The sequence below is a fragment of the Danio aesculapii genome, chromosome 24 (genome assembly GCF_903798145.1).
Source record: "Danio aesculapii chromosome 24, fDanAes4.1, whole genome shotgun sequence".
In the NCBI taxonomy this organism is placed as follows: domain Eukaryota; kingdom Metazoa; phylum Chordata; class Actinopteri; order Cypriniformes; family Danionidae; genus Danio; species Danio aesculapii.
This window is the reverse complement of record NC_079458.1, coordinates 22657601-22677907: the sequence shown is the minus strand read 5'-3', so window position 1 is coordinate 22677907 and position 20307 is coordinate 22657601. Positions and strand designations below refer to the sequence as shown.

Here is a 20307-nt window from a genome sequence, read left to right as displayed (position 1 = left end):
TTCATCTGAACATAAAACAGACCACAACGCAGAACACAAAGCAGGCTTTTGTTTGCCTGGTGTACCTTGGATTCCTTTTTACCTCTCTCACTATCCTCCTGGCCAGCACAGGTGACTTTTGGCTTCCAACTTTGTCCTCTGAGATTTTGTGGAACGTCTTGTATTTTTAAATAATACTTCGCAATGTAGCCACTGGAACTTTTAGCTAGGACCTTTTAGGCATTTCCTGACTTGTGAGCAGCCACAATGCCCAGCCGCAGGTCCTCACTGAGCTCCTTTGTCTTAGCCATGACTGTCCATGAACCAACAGCAGAAAGCTTCTCTGAAAATGAAAATAAATGCACTTATTTAGATTTTTAAGTCCAGATTTATATATATATATATATATATATTTTTTTTTTTTACTTTAAAGGATTAATTAACTAATGTTAATAATTACTGACCATCATGCTGTTCCAACCCCAGAGACCTTCATTCATATTTTGAACACAAATTAAGACATTAATAGCTCTCTCTCATCCTCTGCAGGCAGCAATGGTTCTAAGATGTTTAAAGTCCGGAAAAGGAACCAAAAATAATGTACCTAAGGACCATTGCTGTCTATGCTGGTCAAATAGCTCTCTGACTTCCTTTATATTTTTTTTTCACAAATGTGCATTTAAACTCTTAAGTTTTATATTACAGTTTTATAACTAATGAAAATTTTGAATAAAGAAATATTGAAGAGATACTTATTTTTTAAATACAAATTTATTATCTATCATTACATTTCAAAAATTTTTAGAAATCTGTTAAAACTTGTTTAAAATGAAAAACTGATGCCTATAGGTAAATAGAGAACTGGCCAGCACATTCAACTTTCCTCAGTCAGAATTTGGCCATTTGAATATTAAAAAAAATTATAATTTTAAATAAAAATAATCCAACTTTTGATCTTTCAAACCACCCTTGGCTATGGGGCTGACTATTTGTTTAACTTAATAAATTGTTTGAAGAGAGAATTAATTAATAGCATATTTTAATAGCCGTTAAATAATTAATAACAGCATATATATATATATATATATATATATATATATATATATATATATATATATATATATATATATATATATATATATATATATATATATATATATATATATATTGGGCTACCCCATTGATATCAAGATTAAGCTATATAACATATAATCGATAAAGATTAGCACGTTTCATTTATTGGTATAAGTGAGTTTAGTAACACTTACTCTGAGTAAACAACGAAGGCGGGTCTCTAAAACCTGATCAGCCAATGAGTAAACATTGATCTAAGGTGTACTCTTTCTCATTGGCTTTAAGAAGAAGCCGTCGTCAGCTACTCTTCCGAGACCGGAGGAGGGATAGTCCCATCAGATAGTGACCAAACCGAGGAGGAGGACGCGAGCACTGGTAGTTTGAGCATGTGCTGGATGAGCAGCCGAGCTCTCAGCGCTGGATGTCCGCTCACTGCCCGCTAGACATCCGTCCGCAGTCCCGCGCGCTTGAAGATGCCTGGCGATATTTGACGACATCTCAACGCTTTGCTGTTTAATGCAACACATTCTCATGGCGTCTCTACAGCAGTCAAGAATTCAGTCATACCTGGAGAAGAATAAAATCGGACCCTTGTTTGAGGTGAGCTGTAACTTTTTCCACAAAAGCTGCTCAGGAGGCAGAGCGCGGTTTTGCTGCATTGTAAATGAGTGAAACAGTAGCTGCTTGTGTTTGCTCGATCGCAGATAGATGTAAACCAGATTTGAATTATAACGGAATCAAGACAAGATACATTTGGAGATCATCTTATTGTGTTTTGGGTCGTTTGAATTGAGAAATGAATGAACGCAAGCAGGATGTTTGTACTTATTCACTCATTCACCCACATCTTCATTAAATCAACTAAATGAAAGCAAAGAGGTGATGGGCTTTGATTTGTTGCATTGAATCAGCTGCTTTCATTAATAGCTTACTCTATAGAAATAATCTGATGTAATGTGATGGAGAATTTTTCTGCTGAATGGACGATTTCTCTCAGTAGCCGAAGCTGATGCCATGCATTGTTTCTTCAAGTGCTTGTTGGCATCAGTGGTTCAAAGAAGAGCCCTTCACATATACTATATGTGGAGCCTTTCCATTATACGAAAGGTGCTTTAGTGTAAAGATAAAAAATATTTTGATTATCGTAATGTATAAAAATATATTATTTTAAGAAGTTTGTGAAACCTAAAATTGTTCATTTATGACCTCAATGAGAAAGCATTTTATTTTTAGAGATTTTTCACCATTTTCTGGTTATTTGGGAAAGTTTTATTTTTTATTTTATTTTCATAGTAATTAGTAGCCTATATTTGTATCATGTAATGGATACTAGACAAGGCATGGGCCGGTATAAGATTTTGGTGGTATGATAACTTTGGATAAAAATATTAGTTTCACAGTATCACGGTATTGTGATTACTGCTCCAAAGTTCTTTTTAAATGTCTGGGTAAAAAAAAAAAAAAAACTTTCCCCCCCATTGAACACGGTATGTTTAATTTTAGGAAACATTTAAAATATTTTGGACCAGTAGATTTTGGTTCCTTTTCTGCTGGAGATGCAGTTGCCCTAAAAATCTAAATAAAATAGTTGTGAAAAGCATGTAAAAAACAAAACAAAAACAACAACAAAAATCCCGAAAACGCACATATACCTTAGGAATGGTATAACAGAAAATGTTGGCGGTTTTAAAACCTTGACTTTTCCAAACCACGGTAAACTTTGAAACAGGTTATCATCCCATTCACTAGACTGAATTTGACTTTACACAAGAGACACATAAACACTGTAACATTGAATGACATGTAATGCTAACAGCATTTGCCACAAAATGACTTCCTAAAATAAATGCTCATTTAGAGATAATTTAAGATGTTGACTCTGTGTAAAACTATTAGGGTTGACAGGACCACCAATTTTGAGGTTTAAAAACTAAGCTATAGCATCAATAGGGCTGTAATGATTTGGAATGTAGGTTACGTCCATTGATTGGACCCTCAAAGATTGCACAAAATCTGACTGTGCATAGGCTTATATTTTTATTGAACAATCATTTTATTCAAATACATTTGAACACAAAAGTATATTAAGGCGTTCTTATTAGCCTTACAACTAGGTTTGCCAGTAGGGCTGGGCCTATAAACTATATTGAATCGTGATAAAATTCGTAAAAAAACAATGATAAACTCTGGACTTTTTACTCTATTTTGATCTAAGAGCCAAGCATACAGCAGAAATGTGCAATAATGAGAAGGCAAAGTGTGTTGATATAAGTGTGCCACCGAAAATTTATTGGCTGAAAATATGTTATGCCATTTAATGGACCCTCTCATTTTTGTGGCTTCAGTCATTGTTGGGATAATCTTTTAAATCTGCACGCATTAACTTATATCCAAATATATATATATATATATATATATATATATATATATATCCGTGACGGATCCTTAACGTCACCTCAACACTGAAAATAATTATCGAGATTGCATTTTTGCCATATCACCCAGCCCTAGTTGCCAGGTCCTCGTAAAAAACGCACATTGATAATCAATCTATGATTGCTGCGACTTTGCTTCGAAGTCGATCCAGTTCAGTTAAAATTGTGTTCTGGAATACAACTAAAGAAAAAAAAATCCAGAGACAACTATATAACAGTAGGCTAAATTGTCGGTAATAGGTATACAGCAGAACAACTATGACTGACTGCATCCATTTAAACATATTAGCTATACATAGAAGGTTTTAAAAGATGTAATGTGTAGTAGACATATATGGGATTGTTATATCAAAGATTGAGATGCATAGCACAGAAATCCACTGAGTTACTGGCGTTTAAATAAAATGCCAGCAGCCTTCAATATTTTTGCACTGTCAGCAACATTTGGATGTTGTGATGGACTAAAAAACTCTTAAGTGCAACAGATTTCCTTTAAAATGCTGGTGTCTATTATACAGTAGTAGCCGACCAATATTTATGAATGTATTACACCCCAGCCCAGTCACCTTGAAAAAACGACTTTTCCGCTTCACACCGTAATGAACCAAAAATAGCGTTGTCATCCACCAGCGCTATTACCTGCATAAGACATCTGTAGTAAGAAGCACAGTCTATACGAGTCAAACTGCTGATGTATCAACTGTCTTGTAGGGTGGACTGTGTGCATGGGCTGAATATTAAACAGCAATAAAGCTAAAAGCAGCGCGTGTGTGACCTAGTACCATGGACAGCGGCGGCGCGCACAGATCCGCCACATGCACGCGTTTCCCCGTGAAGCGAGCGCGCTGAGTGGGATTTGCGAGTTTGTCTGACGCTTACTTTCGCTTTGTCACTTTTCAGCCGTATGTTTTGGCGGGTTTCGTATCTGAGAATTGTTTAGGCGAAGTAGTCCCTGTTGACACTTATGAAATGTTGTTAATCAAAAGTTTTTCAAGGTAGCTTTTGAAGTTAGGTTTTAACGTATATTGAAATAATGCTTGTAATGCATGTATTTTTGTTATGATTGACGATTGTGTCTTTGATTTAATGATTACACTTTCTTTATTATTATTTTTGCAACCAAAAACATAAGTTTAGTTGTATTTATATATTCACAGTTAAGCTATAAACATATTTATTCTGTAATGATTAGCTATATTAACCAAATTAGATTTTGCAAAGTGTGAGTTTATTAGAATAAGATATTTATTTATTTATTTATTTATTTATTTATTTATTCATTCATTTATTTGTTCATTTTTAATTAATTAATTCATTCATTCATTAAATTATTTATTTATTTATTTATTTAGTCTTAGATGTTGCGTTTGTGTGCTAAACGCTAAATGTATAAAGCTATGGAATTATAATGATTCATTCATTCATTCATTTTCTTTTCGGCTTAGTCCCTTTATTAATCAGGGGTTGCTAAAGCGGAATGAACCGCCAACTTATTCAGCATATGTTTTACACAGCAAATCCCCTTTCAGCTGCAACCCAACACTGGGAAACACCCAACTCTCATTCACACACATACACTATGGACAATTTAGCTTACCCAATTCACCTGTACCACATGTCTTTGGACTGTGGGGGAAACCAGAGCACCTGGAGGAAACCCATACGAGCACGGGAGAATATGGACTCAAACTCCAAACGAGGCTCGATCCAACGACCTTCTTGCTGTGAGGTGACAATGCTACCCACTGCACCACCGTCCTGCCCACATTATAAGGATTTGGAACAAAATTACTAACATTTTAGATTATTTTTGCCTCTATTTTATATTTTAACATCTTCAAATCATGTGTCATTGGTTAACAGGATCTAACACTAATATTTCTGAAGCTCACACACTTACTCACTATCCTTTGGCTTAGACCAACCCTGCAGTCCAACCCCTTAGTCCTTTGCCACAGCAGAATGAACAACCAATTTTTTGTTTTTATGCGGCAGCAGTGCTTCTGAAGCCTTTAATAATTTTACTCATTAACAATTTATAAATTTGGGATGACATGGTGGCTCAGTGGTTAGCACCGGGTCCTTACAACAAGAAGGTCGCTGGTTTGAGTCCCGGCTGGGTCAGTTGGCATTTCTGTGTGTAGTTTGCATGTTCTTCCCATGTTCACGTGAATTTCCTCTAGGTGCTCCAGTTTCCCCCACAGTCTAAAGACATGCAGTACAGGTGAATTAAATAAACTAAATTAGCCATAGTGTATACAGTATGTGTGAATGAGTGTGTATGGGAATGGGTTACAGCTGGAAGGGCATCCGCTGTGTAAAACGAATGCTAGATAAGTTGGTGGTTCGTTCCGCTGTGGCGACCCCTGATAAAAAAAGGGACTAAGCTGAAGGGAAATTAATGAATGAGTGAATTTCTACGTTTAATACCCTATAAAAATTAAAAGTTGCATAATTAAATGTTTAATCGCACATTTTGCAACTAACATAAACCAAAACTAACATGAACCAAAATTATTTATGAGAGAGTGTTTGTTAGTATTTTTAAGATATATATATATAGATTGAATATATATATTCAATCTATTAAAGTTTTAGGATTTTTTTTGTGTTATTTATATATACAGTATTTTATATTCTATTGCCCCTTTTTGTAAAATGCATTACATCTTTTTTTTTTTTTCAAAAAACTAAAAGTAAAAGTGTGATTTATTCTTCCAGTTTTCCTCATATGTTCAATAGCATTGTGCAACCCCACAAGTACTGAAATGTAAAACATGACCCTAGTCCTAATTTCCATACATACACATATATTCATAAATACAGTTGAAGTCAGAATTATTAGCCCCCCTGTTTATTTTTTTCCCCAATTTCTGTTTAATGGAGATAATTTTTTTCAGCACATTTCTAAACATAATAGTTTTAATAACTCATTTCTAATAACTGATTTATTTGATCTTTGCCATGATGACAGTAAATAATATTTTACTAGATATTTTTCAAGACACTTCTATACAGCTAAAGTAACATTTAAAGGCTTAACTAGGTTAATTAGGCAGGATAGGGTAATTAGGCAAGTTATTGTATAATGATGGTTTGTTCTGTAGAGTATCGGAAAAAATAAAAAATATAGCTTAAAAGGGCTAATATTTTTGACCTTAAAATGTATTTAAAAAAAATTAAAACTGCTTTTATTCTAGCCAAAATAAAACAAATAAGACTTTCTCCAGAAGAAAAAATATTATCAGACATACTGTGAAAATTTCCTTTCTGGTAAACATTGTTTAGGAAATAATTAAAAAAAGAAAAAAATTCAAAGGGGGGCTAATAATTCTGACTTCAACTGTATACAACAAGAATATGAATGCGATAACCAAGGACGTCAGCTTCATCAGCTTGTTCTTCTGTTATTTTATAATGTCATGGCAAACATCTGATACAGAGCCTCAGTTTGTTTGCAGATCATAACTATTATCAGTATCTCTTTCCAGGTGTGTTTGCCCCATGTGTTTCCACTCTCTACCTGTGCTCACTGCGTACGCTTTGACAAAACAACACAGATGATAAATGACCATCGCTAGCTATTTTACCAGTTCTTGCAAAAACCAAGTCGCCACGTAACCAAAATTGAGGTCACTATCAATGCAATATTCATGGGACTGGGGAATAGGATGGTGGCTGTAACTGCTGCATCTTTAAAATGTTTGACCGTCCTCAACCAGCCATGGCAACACAGATCTGTAGAATTTTATAGGTCAGTTTATATATACACATGAAACACATTTGTGTACTACATAATTTGGCCATATGTATTAACTTTTTTGACCTTATAGCTTTACTTAAATAATAATAAAAAAAATATTTAAACAACCTGCATAAGTTCTTAACCTCTTTGAGTTTTTTCTTTTGAAAACAAAAAATGAGATATTTTGAAGAATGTTGATGTTTTATAGAATGTTTAACTAGGTTAATTAGGTTAACTAGGCAGGTTAGGGAACTTAGGCAAGTTATTGTACAACAGTGGATTGTTCTGTAGACAATCTAATAAAATATTGCTTAAGGGGGATAACAATATTGACCCTAAAATGGTTTTAAAAAATATAACTGCTTTTATTCTAGCCAAAATAAAACAAATAAGGTTTTCTCCAGAGGAAAAAAATATTATTGGAAATACTGTAAAATATTTAATTCTCTGTTAAACATTATGGATGTTAAACATTATGGATGTTATATGGATATCAAAGGTCATTGGTTTCCAACATTCTTCAGAATATCTTGTTTTGTGTTCTCCAAACAGACCCAAACAGGTTCGGAAATTGTGGAGGTTGTAAAAATGATGAAATCATCTCTTTAAGTCCAGATAGGATTGGAGCTGATATAGTTAACTGGTTACCGTCTGTCTGGCTGCCCGCATTAATGAGGAACTTCTCTTGTGAAAGAAAAAAAAAGTTGCAGGGGAGGCAACACTTGAAGCATGCTTATATGCCTTCTAATTAAGATAATTAAATCTACCTGCACAAATTAAAGGCTTTGCTTATTTTAATTTTCCAGTAGAGTGGCATATTGTGTGGGGGTTGGAGAATGGAGATAGCTGCATTGATTAGCGCTAACTGTTTTGCCTGAATGCATTTTTTTGCATTAATTAGTGAAAAGATTTTTATTTACACTTATTTTTACAGCTTTGAGACTTAATAAAGAAACATGTTATAATGGCCAAGATACTGGCAAAAAACTTATTTTTAATATTGTCATTTCTGATTTTATTTATTTTATTACTATTAGGTTTTACAGTTGAAAGTTATTAGCTGTCCTTTCATCTTTTTTTTCTTCTTGTTCACATATTTCAAAAATGATGTTTAACAGAGAAATGAATTTTTCACAGTATTTCCGATAATATTTTTTCTTCTAGAGAAAGTATTATTTGTTTTATTTTGGCTAGAATAAAACAGTTGTTATTCTTTTATAAGGTTTAAAAACTTATCTTTAGAAATTGTAAACTGATCTTTGAGCTTTACTAATTAACTATTAATTTCAAAGACAGATGTTCTTATTTGTAAATAAAATATATTGCTTGACAAAACATAATGCATAAATAAAGCAACAAAGTCACTGAATGTTAAAATGTGCAATAGATAAATAAATGCTTTTTCTGATTCAGCATGAATTTTGTAAAACACATGTCAGGATTGTCTGGCTACTTCATCTGTTAATGTGAGATGCTTTTTGTTGTTGTTGTTTTTGATGATCATCTTTATTGGCTTAAATTTATCTCAGTGAGGCGGCATGGTGGCTCTGTGGTTTGCACCGTCACCTCACAGCATGAAGGTCGCTGGTTCGAGGCCAGTTGGCATTTCTGTGTGGAGTTTGCTTGTTCTCCCCATGTTTACAAAGGTTTCCTCCAGGTGCTCTGGGTTTCCCCCACAGTCCAAAGTAGGGCTGCACAATTAATCAAAAAAAGATCGTAATTTCGATTCGACCTCTTAGACAGTCTTAATCCAGCCTTTCTACTATTCTGCCAATCATGTTTTCAAGTTCAGGAGAGAAGCATAAAGGTGGTCGCACAAGTCTTTACATTGTTTCATATAGGTTTTTCAGCAACGTGAACACCTCCAACTGGTGTTGAAAGAGTCACATACTGTATTTTTAAGACATAATTCACCCAAAATTGTCATTTCTGTTTTCATGTAAAGTATTCGCCGCCACAAAATCACATGTGAGCTGACCGTGAGCTGTTACCACAGAGAGGGCGTGCACATGCCTGTGAATGAAGTCTACTTTAGTGAACAGAACCTGCATAGGCTGTGAATAACAGAGCGATCGTTTGGGAACCATGCAGGAAGTATGAACATCATTTAAATAATCATATCGCATTTTAGAGTTATGAATAGTTGTATTTACTTTACTGTGCATTAATGACCAGGACCAATTCAAAGCCTATTCAAGTCCACCATTGCAAGTCTATACAAAATATAGCACATACGGTACATGTAATATTATTGTTGATTTACCATACAGTATGTTTGAGAAATAACAATAAAAATAGCCTACTCGTATGAATCTTTATGAATCTAGAGAATTGTGAAAAAAATCGTGATCTTTATTTTAAGCAAAAAAAAATGTGATTCTCATTTTAGCCAGAATCGTGCAGCCCTAGTCTAAAGATATGCACTATAGTTCAATTGGAAAAACTAAATTGGCCATAGTGTGTGTGTGTGTGTGGGTGTGTGTGTGTGTGAATTACAGTGTGTATGAGTGTTTCCCAATACTGGGTTGCAGTTGGAAGGGCATCCACTTCCTAAAACATATGCTGGAATAGTTGGCGGTTCATTCCGTTGTGGTGATCCCTAACAAATAAGGGAGTAAGCCTAAGAAAAATGAATTTATCAGCCGATATTGATATGGCTTCGACTATATTGTGTATCCTTAGTTAAAAAAAAAAAAAATGTATGAAAGTTTTGAGTGAACAGACTTTCCATAGAGGGATATAAACCTCTCAGACTTTATTAAAAAGTCTTCATTTGTATTCAGAAGATGAACACATTTCCTATGGGCTTGAATTAGCATGATCATGAGTAAACGATGACAGAATTGTCTGTCAGTTTTGGGCTCAACTTTCATTCTGTAGAGAAGCCAGCAGCAAAATTCATAGGCTTGTAGTCAGTTGCAGTGATTATTTGCTCCACTCAGCTGAGACAAGAACAAGTTTGGGGCAGGAACAGGAAAACAGGCTATCAATAAGCAATCAAAGTGGTCATTTTACAGTGTATTGGTTAAACGCTGTGCAATAAAGGAAGTAAAATGTTTGTAAAGCAGCAGCATAATTGATCCCTGTTGCAACGATTGTGTGTTCACCCACAAAACACACTGTAGCCTGAGCAAATGGAGGTTGTATTAGAATACTAATGCATTCCAGCAATAAAACAACAAGCTTCATATCTGTATGCGGAACATATACGGTTAATATATTCTTTATTCAGCCTGCATGTGTTTATGCTGGAAACTTATTGCTGGTGGTTTGATTTGCTGCAGTCACAGACAGTTCTTGTACTTTACTGAGCCACATAAAAACTCTTCTTATACCTTCATTGGCTCTGGTTTGCTTATGTTTTTTTTTAAATATTCCTCTCCAGTGTAGTAGGGAAAAGATTCTTTGATTAAGAAGTTTGTTGACCGTGATCATGGTTCATGATAAAGTCTGGCCACTTCGGATCGGATGTACCTGATTTTAATGTATCTTTTTAATATATTTTTTCCTGGCCAAAATATATTTTTAAATATACTGTATTTTGTATTTGTGATCAATAAAATATATTCTTAAAACCCATCTATGAGGATATAATCTATCTATCTATCTATCTATCTATCTATCTATCTATCTATCTATCTATCTATCTATCTATCTATCTATCTATCTATCTATCTATCTATCTATCTATCTATCTATATGAGCAATATCACACGAGCAGCAGAGCGATAAGGCTGTATATGGGCAGTGGTGGGAGGCGCGCGTTAGTGTCCTTAGTGTCCCACTAGTGATGATATACAGCAATGTGCAATGCTACGAGTGTGATATTGCATTTATACAAGACTTCAATGGCATAATCGTGTGTATATATATATATAAAAAAAGAAAATCAAACACGGAGAGTCTAAAAATCCTTTTGTAAGAGGAACTACTTTCTTCTGCCGTTCCTTCATATCTGCAGCTGACGTCAGAACAGCAGAAACCATTGCTACTTCACCAGTCACTTTAGAGCTAGTATTTGAATGATTCTCTAGCATAATATCTAAAGTGATGACAAAACAGGTGATTTTGCTGACATTTTAGGATTATAAGGCTGAACGGCATGAAATGCCATCAGTCTAGAGACATTTCCTAGTATTTCTCTGATGAAATCGGGATATCACAATAATTAACCCCGAAAAAGCTAAAGCAGCGCAATCACTACCAGATTACTGTGTTTGCGATAAGGAAAAACACTTAAGTGGGCATTTCTTCTTTCTTTCTTTTTACTGAACTAGTCTGCAGTAACGAAAACAGGAGCCTCATTACTGTGCGTTCACACCGAAAGTGGCGGGAACGTCAAAGTAGCCGGAAATCATTCATTATCACTGGCGGCAATAAGCGGCAAGGAGCAGCACAGCATGTCTTCGCCTGTGTGGGCATCGAGGAGAGCTGAAATCAAGTCAACTTTATGGTAATGAGCTATGATGCAGAATGTAGAAGTCCAGCGCTTGAGAGGAGTCCAGGGAACACAGCCCTGTGAACTTTCATTCCGACCACAGTTGTTCCCAAGGGTTTGATTACTGCTTTGGCCGGATTTCCATTTATTTACGGTCTTTTCTTACAGGAACATACATTAAAAAAGTTACTGTTACTGTTAACTGAGTTACTGGTGTGCATTGATGTTATTATAATTTTTTTTCTTTAAAAAAGCAGGAATCTCATGCGACAATACAAAACAGTATTGCTGCTTCAGAATATTTCAAACGTATGGACAAATCGGATAAGTGGAGCAAAGCCACACCACATGCCACTTAATCTTCCATTGTTAAATGAATTTGATAAAAAGTGTACAACATTTTTGTCCTAGAAAGCATGTTTTATGCGGGAATCTAACTCATTTGCTAATATGCCGCAACGGCTCCTTTTAATACAAGATCAATGTAGCGAATTTTGAATCTCTTGCCGCCGAAGCTGAAGGCAGACAGCATAATCGCCAGAGTGGCCTAAGCGACCTTTGATGCTCTCGTCATCTTCGGTGTGAACGCACAGTTAGAAACAAACAGATGGCTAACCAAAAAGTAACTCAGGGTTACACAAAGAGTGGCCAACACAAAATACATACATTCCTGATATGTGAGTCCCATCTCACACTCAATATACTACAATTACTATGGTATAAATACAGAACTGCAACATACAAAAGAGAGAGAGATCGACTTAGAATGTCACTTACCAGTTTAATAATGATTTGATCAGCTATAGTTAGTTTTTCTCCTCATCTTGTGGATGGACAACGTCAACCTCTTTGCTCTGCTCAGTATGACGGGCTGATGGATGCCGACGCTCTGTATCTTTGATACTATAAATATTTAAAATAGGCACTGTCCTTATAAATAAGCTGCATAGTTGCAATCTAAACAACTACATTCTCGCCTGAAAAAAGCCTCAAAATTACATTATGTTGTCCAGCAGCTGCAATATTTGTCAAACTGTAGTGTGTTTATTCATCTGCTGTCAATCTAAATGTATAAAAGGTATTTGTAGAAAATATTAATTCTTTCATTTTCTTTTCGGCTTAGTCCCTTTATTAATCCGTCGTCGCCACAGCAGAATGAACCGCTAACTCATCCAGCATATGTTTTACGCAGCAGATGCCCTTCCAGCTGCAACCCATCACTGGGAAACATCCATGCACACTCATTCACACACTACGGACAATTTAGCATTCTCAAATCACTTGTACCACATGTCTTTGGACTTGAATGTGAAACCAAAGCACCCGGTGGAAACCCACGCGAACAAGGGGAAAACAAGCAAACTCTAGACAGAAATGCTGTGATCATGCTACACACTGCGCCACCATGCTGTCCTGTAGAAAATATATTAATTTAAATGTATTATTAAATATATTTTAGCAGAACTAAAATTTTTGCCCATTCTAGAATACTTTGAAATATATATATATTTTTTTCTGTATGTGTAAATGCAAGATGTATTAGAAAAGTATTTTGCCATGAGTGTGTGTCCATCTCATTGTGGTTCATACAAAGTCAAGGGTACTCTGGCCCAGGGTGCATTGCTCCGTTCTAGAAAAGTCATTCAGTGTGGAAAGCAATTGGTGTGGCTCAACATCTCCAGGGCTCTGTGTTAGGACCATCCCAGCCTAGACCTCTCTGAAAATAGTGTCAGCTGATGTTCATTGAATTATTGGTGCTGAGGAACTGGGGGTTAAAGGTTGTTTGGTAATTTTTGCTCTTCTAGTTTCTGCCCCGTTTGCTATACACTTGTGTTTTAAAGCTGTAGTTTCCACATCACTTGCATCACAACACAGGATGTAAAAGGAAGGTGTGTTCCTCTCACATTGTCATTTTTATTTTAGTTTTTTTTCACATTGGTCTAAAATATTCTTACTTTTCTCATTTAGAAAATCACATATATAATGGATAAAATATGTATACCATGTACTAAATAATTTTGGATTATTTTAACATTTGTCTTACACTTATTTATAGGAATTCACTTTAATAATTTGTGCAAAGCATCTTAGTGCATAGATATAAGCTGACTAACCATATTTGCAGTACAGTGAATAACAAATGGGCGAAGCAGTGGCGCAGTAGGTAGTGCTGTCGCCTCACAGCAAGAAAGTCATGGGTTCGAGCCTCGGCTGGGTCAGTTGACATTTCTGTGTGGAGTGTGGGTTTCCTCTGGGTGCTCCGGTTTCCAAAAGACATGCAGTACAGGTGAATTGGGTAGGCTAAATTGTCTGTAGTGTATGTGTGAGTGTATGGATGTTCCCAGAGATGGGTTGTGGCTAGAAGGGCATCCGCTGTGTAAAATCATGCTGGATAAGTTGGTGGTTCACTCCGCTGTGGCAACCCTGGATTAATAAAAGGACTAAGCTGAAAAGAAAATGAATGAATAACAAAAAAAGTTTACATTATACACATTGTTCGTAGCTTTGTTTTGTATTGAACAGCATTTTTAGACATTCGAGATTCTCTGAGCTAGATTTCTTGAGCTTCATTTGTCATTATGAGGAGCTCCTCAGTGTCCCACAAGTGACAAATTGAAAGCTACATCAGCACACAGAATATCAATAAAATCAATTGGCTGGGGAATCATTGCATTTCCCGCTTGTAATTGAAAATGACACCCACCAGAGGCAATTGAAACCTCAATAAGTGTTGAGTGTGGGCTGGTAATAAATTTCCCTCTGTAGCCTATAGCTCGTGGAGGTATATCAAGAGGTCGTGATGGGACTGGGAGCCTAACCTAACCAGACAGCACTGATGGATATACAGACGTAATTCTTGCGCACTTGGTTTCTCAGAAATAATGCAATCAACATGTTATGTAATCTTTAGTTTGGCTGTACCATGTTAGTAGAACAGTGTTTCACAAAATTGCCAAGACTCTTCAACAACAACAAACAACAACAACAACAACAACAACAACAACAACAACAACAACAACAACAACTTTAATTTGTGTAAAGCACAGTGATACATATTATAGAACAGCAGTGATTATAGAATGATGAAAGATTTTAATTATAATTTCTGACGATCACAGCAGTCACAAATGAGTATAATGGCCCATGATTTGAATGACTTCAGCAATGACTTCTCTCACAGGTTAACACTAGTCTCTCACAGGACATCACTAGCCTCTCACAGGTTAACACTAGTCTCTCACAGGACATCATTAGTCTCTCACAGGACATCACTTGTCTCTCACAGGACATCACTAGCCTCTCACAGGACATCACTAGCCTCTCACAGGACATCACTAGTCTCTCACAGGACATCACTAGTCTCACACAGGACATCGCTAGTCTCTCACAGGACATCGCTAGTCTCTCACAGGACATCACTAGTCTCACACAGGACATCACTAGTCTCTCACAGGACATCACTAGTCTCACACAGGACATCGCTAGTCTCACACTGGACATCACTAGTCTCTCACAGGACATTACTAGTCTCTCACAGGACATCGCTAGTCTCACACAGGACATCGCTAGTCTCTCACAGGACTTCACTAGTCTCACATAGAACATCACTAGTCTCACACAGGACATCACTAGTCTCACACAGGACATCACTAGTCTCACGCAGAACATGACTAGTCTCACACAGGACATCACTAGTCTCTCACAGGACTTCACTAGTCTCTCACAGAACATCACTAGTCTCACACAGAACATGACTAGTCTCACACAGGACATCACTAGTCTCTCACAGGACTTCACTAGTCTCACACAGAACATCACTAGTCTCACACAGAACATCACTAGTCTCACACAGGACATCACTAGTCTCTCACAGGACATCACTAGTCTCACACAGAACATGACTAGTCTCACACAGGACATTACTAGTCTCAAACAGGACATCACTAGTCTCACACAGAACATCACTAGTCTCACACAGGACATTACTAGTCTCAAACAGGACTTCACTAGTCTCTCACAGGACATCGCTAGTCTCACACAGGACATCGCTAGTCTCACACAGGACATCACTTGTTTTACAGAACAACACTAGACTCTAATCGGACATCACAGGTCCCTTACTGGACATCACTAGTTTCTCACAGGACTCTGCTAGTCTCACAGGACAACACTAGTTTCTCATAGTGCATCACTAGTCTCTCTCAGGGCATCGCTAGGCTTACGAAGGACATCGCTAGTCCCACAAAGGACATCACTGGTCTCTCACAGTGTATCACTAGTCTCTCACAGGACTTCACTAATCTCACAAGACATCACTAGTCACTCACGGGACATCACTAGTCACGCACGGGACATCACTAGTCTCTCACAGGACATCACTAGTCTCTCCTAGGACATCACAAGTCCCACAAAGGACATTACTTAATCTGTCACAGGACATCACTAGTTTCACAGGACATCACTAGTCTCTCGCAGGACATCACTAGTCTCTCACGGGACATCACAAGTCCCACAAAGGACATTACTTAATCTCTCACAGGACATCACTAGTCTCACAACGCACATCACTAGTCTCACACAGGACATAGTCTCTCAGAGGGCATCACAACTCCCACAAAGGGCATCGCTAATCTCACACAGAACATCCTAACTCTTTTACAGGACATCACTAGACTCTCAGAGGGAATCACTGGTCTCTCACAAGCATCACTCTCCTCTCAAAGCATCCACTATAGTCTGGAGGGTTTCAGTCACTTTGGATTGTTGTCAGTGAAGCCTGGACAGTTAAGCTGCCAGTTATACAGAGTTTGTCAGATAATTAAGGAGCCAGAATGCAAAACTAACTTCTCACTGTACTGTACAGAATAAATGTAACCCATTAAATATTTATTAAAATCCTCATTTATTCCTGTAAGTATAACATCAAATACTGTTGGACAAAGCAGTGACCTTGGAATTTAAGTTAATTTAATTAAATTTTGTATATTTTGATCTGCACTGTGTGACATTGATTTATTTTCTGTCAGTCAACCTTTAAATTAGGCTAAACATGTAGGCTGTGTCTTGTTGAGAGTCTGCTACTTACAGCAGAGTGATTGTGCACATACAGTGCTGTACAATACAGCACACACACACACATAGACTCACAGCAGGGTGAGATAATGGAGAGGAGATAGAGAGTTCCCTCTCTTGCCTTTATTTATAGAGGGTTCTTGGTGGTCTGGGCACTAATTAACGTTGCAGTGACCTGCAGACACCCGAGGCGTCAGCGCAGCGTGAGCTTCACTCTGCTGATCTTCAGCAAATGCCCTGCATTACAGGACCAGCTCTCCTCACAGCCCCAAAGTGTATGAACACAGCATTAAGAAGATCCTGTGATCAAATTATAGCCATGTTTGACCATAATAGACTTCACAGAGTATTCCACTATCTTATAAGGGAACGTCAGTACAATGGATAGGGACTTATCAGGGACTTGTCATTGCATATCTCTACAGTATATAAAAAAGGTTGAATAAAATCAAGGCACTGAGACTCTAGCATTATTTTTAGCTTAATTAATCCCAGGTGTGATTTGTGTGGCTGTCACTGTATTAAAAGTGTGAGATGCAACTATGTTCTTCTATGGCATCACTGCGAAAAACACTTTTATTGGTTCCTTATGGGACCATTTTTTTAAAGAAAACACTATTTTTAAGAGTGTGTGTTTATTTACAGTATTGCAATTACTGAAACAGTTGGCTTTTTTTAAATTTAGCTAATTAAAATGGTAATTATAACTATTATACTTATTTTCCTAGCTGCATGTCCAGTATATTTAATTCTATGACTGTTATTTGATAAAAATTATTAAACACTAAAAATTATTAGACATTAAAGTTTTGAATATTTCAACCATGAGCGACTAGTCAAATGGCATGTATGCTGAAGCATGCTAATAGGACTTTTAATTTGCCAGTAACCTGGGTTAATCGTTTCCGGTGAATTGTATGCCAATGCAAAATCGGCGCGTTTAAGGTCTGTTTTTCTTTAAAAACCAGCGATTTCCACTGGCTAAGTGATATCCGATATAAAGTGGGTCTCAGATTGTACAAGAAGCTCTGCATTAAATAACATTTTTCCCCGCCATGTCTTTATAATATGAGCATTTATTTTACCCCAGTATATTCAACAGAGCTTCTGCGCTAGCCTGCCGATTCTGACAGGCGCGTGCGAGTAAACGGCTTTTTGTCTCGTTTTACACTTGAGCAACTGAATGAATGCCAAAGTCTGTTTAACTGATTGTATTTGAATTACATTACAGCATCGATGCTGTAAAAGGAACCGTATAAAATGAAAAAAAAAAAAAAAAAAAAAACCAATAACAGGTCACCGGAAGTGTATCAGTATGGAAAATGCACTAGCTCGGCATATAACCTATTGACTGTTCAGATTACAGGTGGAGTATGATTTCAGCATACTTGTAAAAAAAATTATAATAATACATTTTGTTGTGTAATGGAATGTAGAATGGTGATGTTTAAAAAAAAACAAAAACAATATTGATATATTTTTTAATTTGTATTTTTAATTGGCTACAATTGCATTTTCTGTGGTTGTCTATGATGTAATATATTATCACATTGTTCACATCTTCCGGTGTTTATTATTACCCTTTCCAACATAACATACATTTTTATTGATTTTTTATTTATTTTTTTGCATAGAAATGTTTCCAAGCATAGATATTTACATTAGATGTCTATTGGAAGGAATGCATCAACAGAGCCACCATTTTAGTACAGGGTAGTTCGACTTTGAAATGAATGCGGGACCAAGGTGAAGCAGAGGACTGGCCATCTGATGCAATAGATATGCAAACATATCTATGATTGTGAGTTTTCCCGGTGGTCAGTGTGCAAATATTCTTTTTCAATAACGAAAATTATTTTACTTCTTTTTTCTGTATCGATGGAAAGTGACTGCATGGGCATTGCCAACAAAGAACATATGTTTGTGTGCATGGAAATGTATTATCCACCCTCCCTGGTAAATTTTTCTAATCCACGTCCTGAAACATACCCCCTCTCCTGCTGTCATTTCTAATTCTAATGGTGGGAGCGATTCAATTGTGAATGAATCTCTGTTATGAACGACAGAATGGTGTGAACCATCGATATTCCTGCGTCTCATAGTGCATATCCACCTTTCTGACCTAAATGATATATAACATTGGCAATATTTGATCATTTTGGGTGGAAAGTATGCAGATTGAGGCACGGGCACTGTTATATGATCAGGTACTCCAATAAGTTACTTCAAAAACTAGCCATTACTTCACTTAGCCAATAATAATAGAGGTTTCTGGCACCACAGCATGTTGTTGTCATATTTCATTTACGTTGTTTGCTGATTTTATTCAACAAAACTAGCATAAGCCTAAAATTTAGTGTAAGTTGGTGCTACTTTGCTTAATGGTCAGTGCAGTATGTGACTGTATTGTCATCAATAACCTTACTTGTTGAGCACAAAAGTTCACCAAAAAATAAAAAAAAAAACGAAATCTTACCTATGAAATGTTATGCCTTTATGCTTTGTTTTCTTTGTTTGTTCGTTACTACACCTGTACGCAGTGCTAAAGTCCAGCATCTTCAGATTGGTTTTGGTCTTGACTAGTGTGGTTGAATGACTTTTGTCCTGGGAGCACTGTATAAATGTTGCTTCAGTATTGACGCATTCTCAGTGCCTGTATGTGACATCTAGTGTATATATCTATGGTGTCCTGTAACGGCAGAAATATATACAGTCTACAAGTAAATATGTAATGAAAAAAGATAGAAATGATCATGTTTAAAATTCACAACATGTTTCATTTGTCAAAAGATGGTATTTCAAGCGATATTTGATGAAATTTATATATTGTAGTGAAAAAAAAATGATACAAAAAGAGGCATAAAACTGCATATATACTCAAATTTTAGTCTTAGAGAGTACAGTCAGCAAAGTAGAGTGCAAGTGTGCCTAACAAATCAATCCAAAACCATATAAGTGAAGCCAAAACATTTGTATTGTCCCTGGTGGCTAGCTGCATTGTATGTTAGAAATAAAATAAAAGTGAGCAAAAAATAATAATCTAAGGAGCGACACAGTGTCTTAGTGGTTAGCACTGTCACCTCACAGCAAGAAGGTCGCTGGTTCGAGTACCGGATGGGCCACAGTCTAAAGACATGCGGTACAGGTGATTGAATAAACTAAAACTACTCATAGTATATGTGTGTGAATGAGTATAGATGTTTCCCAGTACTGGGTTACAGCTGGAAGGGCATCCGCTGTGTAAAACATACCCTGATGAATAAAGGAACTAAGCTGAAGGAAAATACATGAATGAATTATAAAAAGTGCATGCCCAATAAATTTGTCTCAATTAGTGATTAATTATGATGATGTAGGTAAATAAATAAATCAATAAATAAGCTACATTTGCTTTAAGTTGGAAATGCTAGAAAGCCTAGTGTGGCTATTACAATTATTATTTTAAAATTATTATTATAAAATGATTATTATTAAATATGATTTTTACGGTCTATGATACTGACATTTTGAAATCAAAATCCATAATAAAAAAATTAAATATACAACAAAATGTGATCACAAGC

General features: G+C 36.2%; 1 protein-coding gene across 1 annotated transcript in view; it reads left to right on the top strand.

The window, feature by feature from the left end:
- The first annotated feature begins 1409 nt into the window (after nucleotides 1-1409).
- c24h8orf34 (chromosome 24 C8orf34 homolog) overlaps nucleotides 1410-20307 on the top strand; it is a 178278-nt gene continuing 159380 nt past the window's right edge. Inside the window, exon 1 of the mRNA XM_056450533.1 lies at nucleotides 1410-1653. Coding sequence (XP_056306508.1) covers nucleotides 1570-1653 — 84 coding nt within the window. The 5' untranslated portion in view covers nucleotides 1410-1569. The remainder of the gene's footprint in view (nucleotides 1654-20307) is intronic.